This window comes from Nanorana parkeri, unplaced genomic scaffold (genome assembly GCF_000935625.1).
Source record: "Nanorana parkeri isolate BGI_ZX_2015 unplaced genomic scaffold, ASM93562v1 scaffold3919, whole genome shotgun sequence".
NCBI classification, from domain to species: Eukaryota; Metazoa; Chordata; class Amphibia; order Anura; family Dicroglossidae; genus Nanorana; species Nanorana parkeri.
Genome location: NW_017310186.1, coordinates 5,460 through 7,978, shown reverse-complemented (window position 1 = coordinate 7,978; position 2,519 = coordinate 5,460). Strand labels below are relative to the sequence as shown.

The window sequence follows — 2,519 nt, the reverse complement described above, 5'->3', positions numbered from 1 at the left end:
TCTCTGCCCCTCGCCCTCCCCCCCCCTCTCCCAGGGGGCACAGCACCACAGGCTTCATGCCTTCCCAGCCCATGACCAGACAAGACCGCTCAAATCAGGAGGTACTGGGCCCTGCCAGAACCCGATCCGGAGGAGTACTCCCGACCCCCCACTCATTCGGTTCCGTCCCCTTCGCCGGGCCTTTAAGGAACCCCCATCACCAGGCCAGGTACTCAGGCCGAAGCCAGCACAGCGGCTCCTTTCCCCTCCCGCCACTGATGAGGACAGATACTACACTTGATCTTAGCCAAAAGGCCGAGAAGCGGTCTGCTGGGCCCCTCCCACGGCTCATCTCCCTGCACAGTGATGTCACTTTCACAAGGTAATACCTGGGTTTGTAGCCGTCCTTGTACAAAGCGTTGTGACCATTGAGGAGTGTATATAGAGATGAGTCCAGTGTGGAGTATACATGGTCCTGGTCTCCCTCCCGGCTGTGATATCTGTTCCTTCTCTTGCAGTTTGCTCCTGCAGCACCTTGTTCCTGCCTGGGACACGACCTCCAAACCAGTAAGTTCTTCCACCTGTATTCTAATAGGAGTACTTTCCTTTTCCTCCCTGCTGATGTCACTTCCTGTCAGGGTCACAGGAATTGTAACGGTATTGGACATGAGCTTAATTAAAAGGGGGAGGGGCAATGGGCTGGAGTGTCCTGAGCTGTCAATCAAGCAGGTAGGCCTGGGACCGGAAGTCTCCTAGACTCGGTCCAGCTACATTTTGCTAGCAGACCATGTGACTGAGGCTCCTCCCACCGCAGCGAGCGACAGGGATGTACACAGGAAGTGACATGGTGGCCAGGGAAGGAGTGAACATGGTGGCCATCGGTCCCGGAACGTGGCGCCATTATACAGCAGCATAAAGGGGGAGGGGCAATGGGCGGGAGTGTCCTGAGCTGTCAATCAAGCAGGTACGCCTGGGACCAGAAGTCTCCTAGACTCGGTCCAGCTACATTTTGCTAGCAGGCCATGTGACTGAGGCTCCTCCCACCGCAGCGAGCGACAGGGATGTACACAGGAAGTGACATGGTGGCCAGGGAAGGAGTGAACATGGTGGCCACCGGTCTTGGGACGTGGCGCCATTATTCAGCAGCATAAAGGGAGAGATTTAATGTACAGATTTCAGGTGGGAGGGGCTTCATCTAACCCGTATTCTGGGGCCAGCGGCGGGTGACGTCTCCGGTTCTGTATCTTTCAGATGAGGAAGGCCGTGCGGGAGACGGTCCAGTCGTTCTGTGTGACCAATGAGGAGTTCTCGGCCAAGGATTCACACGCCAAGGACATTGAGGTGTGCAAGTCGGCGTGCCAGGTACGTGTCCTCCTATGGGTTTGGAAATCTATGATGTCGCGTGGCTCCGCCCCACTGCTGAGGCACACTGGCATTGCTCGGTGTCGCCGATTTTACTGCTCGGCTCCATCCAAAGCTGACATTGATCTGGGATGGGGAGTGTGGAATGTTCTGAGATCCGGAAATACCTTCCCTGAGTCTCCAGGACGCGATGGAATTATCCAGCATCACATGACTAATCGGCCCACAGGGGGCAGTGTGGGTCAGCGCGAGTATAGAGAATAATGGCCGCCCCAATGATGTGTGCAGTGCAGGTCTGTGACGGGAACTCCACTTTATTGTCCATCGGGGGACAGGACGTCTTTAACCTTCGGGTTATACTGCCGCCTACAGAAGGATTGGACACCAGCAAATAAAACTAATCCATCCAGTATGACCCCGCCTACTCCCAGCATGCACAGGTTTTTTTTGCTGGTGTCCTAGGAGGGTAGACCTCTTCAGCTCTGCCTCATCAGATCCCAGCTTGGTGTGTCAGGTGACCCCTGAGCTGCCGGCAGTCCCCAGGTTCTGGGGTTCAGGTTGTCCGCCCCTCGGTTAGAGGGCTTCTGGATGTCCCAAAGGACAGTCTTCCTGTGTTCCTCAATAGACGAGAAGGAAATGTATCGCGCCCCCCCAGTCTGTGACCATCACCTTCTAGTATCCCATATAGACCTCAACATGCTGAACATTGTGTGGCCCTTTTGGAGACATCAGGGGCAATGTTTGAGGGCCCCCTATACCTCTATGGTGACAATCACAGCCTCAGGTTGTACTGTTAGTTTCTGCAATGATGGTCTTCTGTCTTCCTCCTCCTCTCCAGGCCCTGCTCCAGAAGATGAAGAGCCGAGGGTTCCCCTGGTTCCGGCTCGGCCTCATAGCGCTCGTCTTCTTCTCCGGTTTTCTCATCCACGATGTCCGGACAAGTGGCTCCATTCAAGGTCAGTTTGCGCAATCAATGCCACTCCTTTTATATTCACGATGGGAGGAGTTGGAACCTCGGGGGATGGGCTTTATCTGTCTGAGGTTTCATTGGGATTTGCCCTCCATGCTGCTGATGAATGGCTCACCTATCATACACCTATGGAGCGTCGTAATGCCGGCGTACCGATATTTCAGGTGAACATCTTCACAACCCCGCCCCACCCCACCCCCCGAATGTA

The 2,519-nt window shown here is 55.1% G+C and overlaps 1 protein-coding gene across 1 annotated transcript in view; it reads left to right on the top strand.

Annotated features, from left to right (window-relative positions):
• The window catches only part of TMEM214 (transmembrane protein 214), a 19,674-nt gene that overhangs the window by 12,715 nt on the left and 4,440 nt on the right, over nt 1-2,519 (top strand). Inside the window, exons 10-12 of the mRNA XM_018575433.1 lie at nt 498-546; nt 1,231-1,341; nt 2,180-2,297. Of these exons, the coding sequence (XP_018430935.1) occupies nt 498-546; nt 1,231-1,341; nt 2,180-2,297 (278 nt within the window). The remainder of the gene's footprint in view (nt 1-497; nt 547-1,230; nt 1,342-2,179; nt 2,298-2,519) is intronic.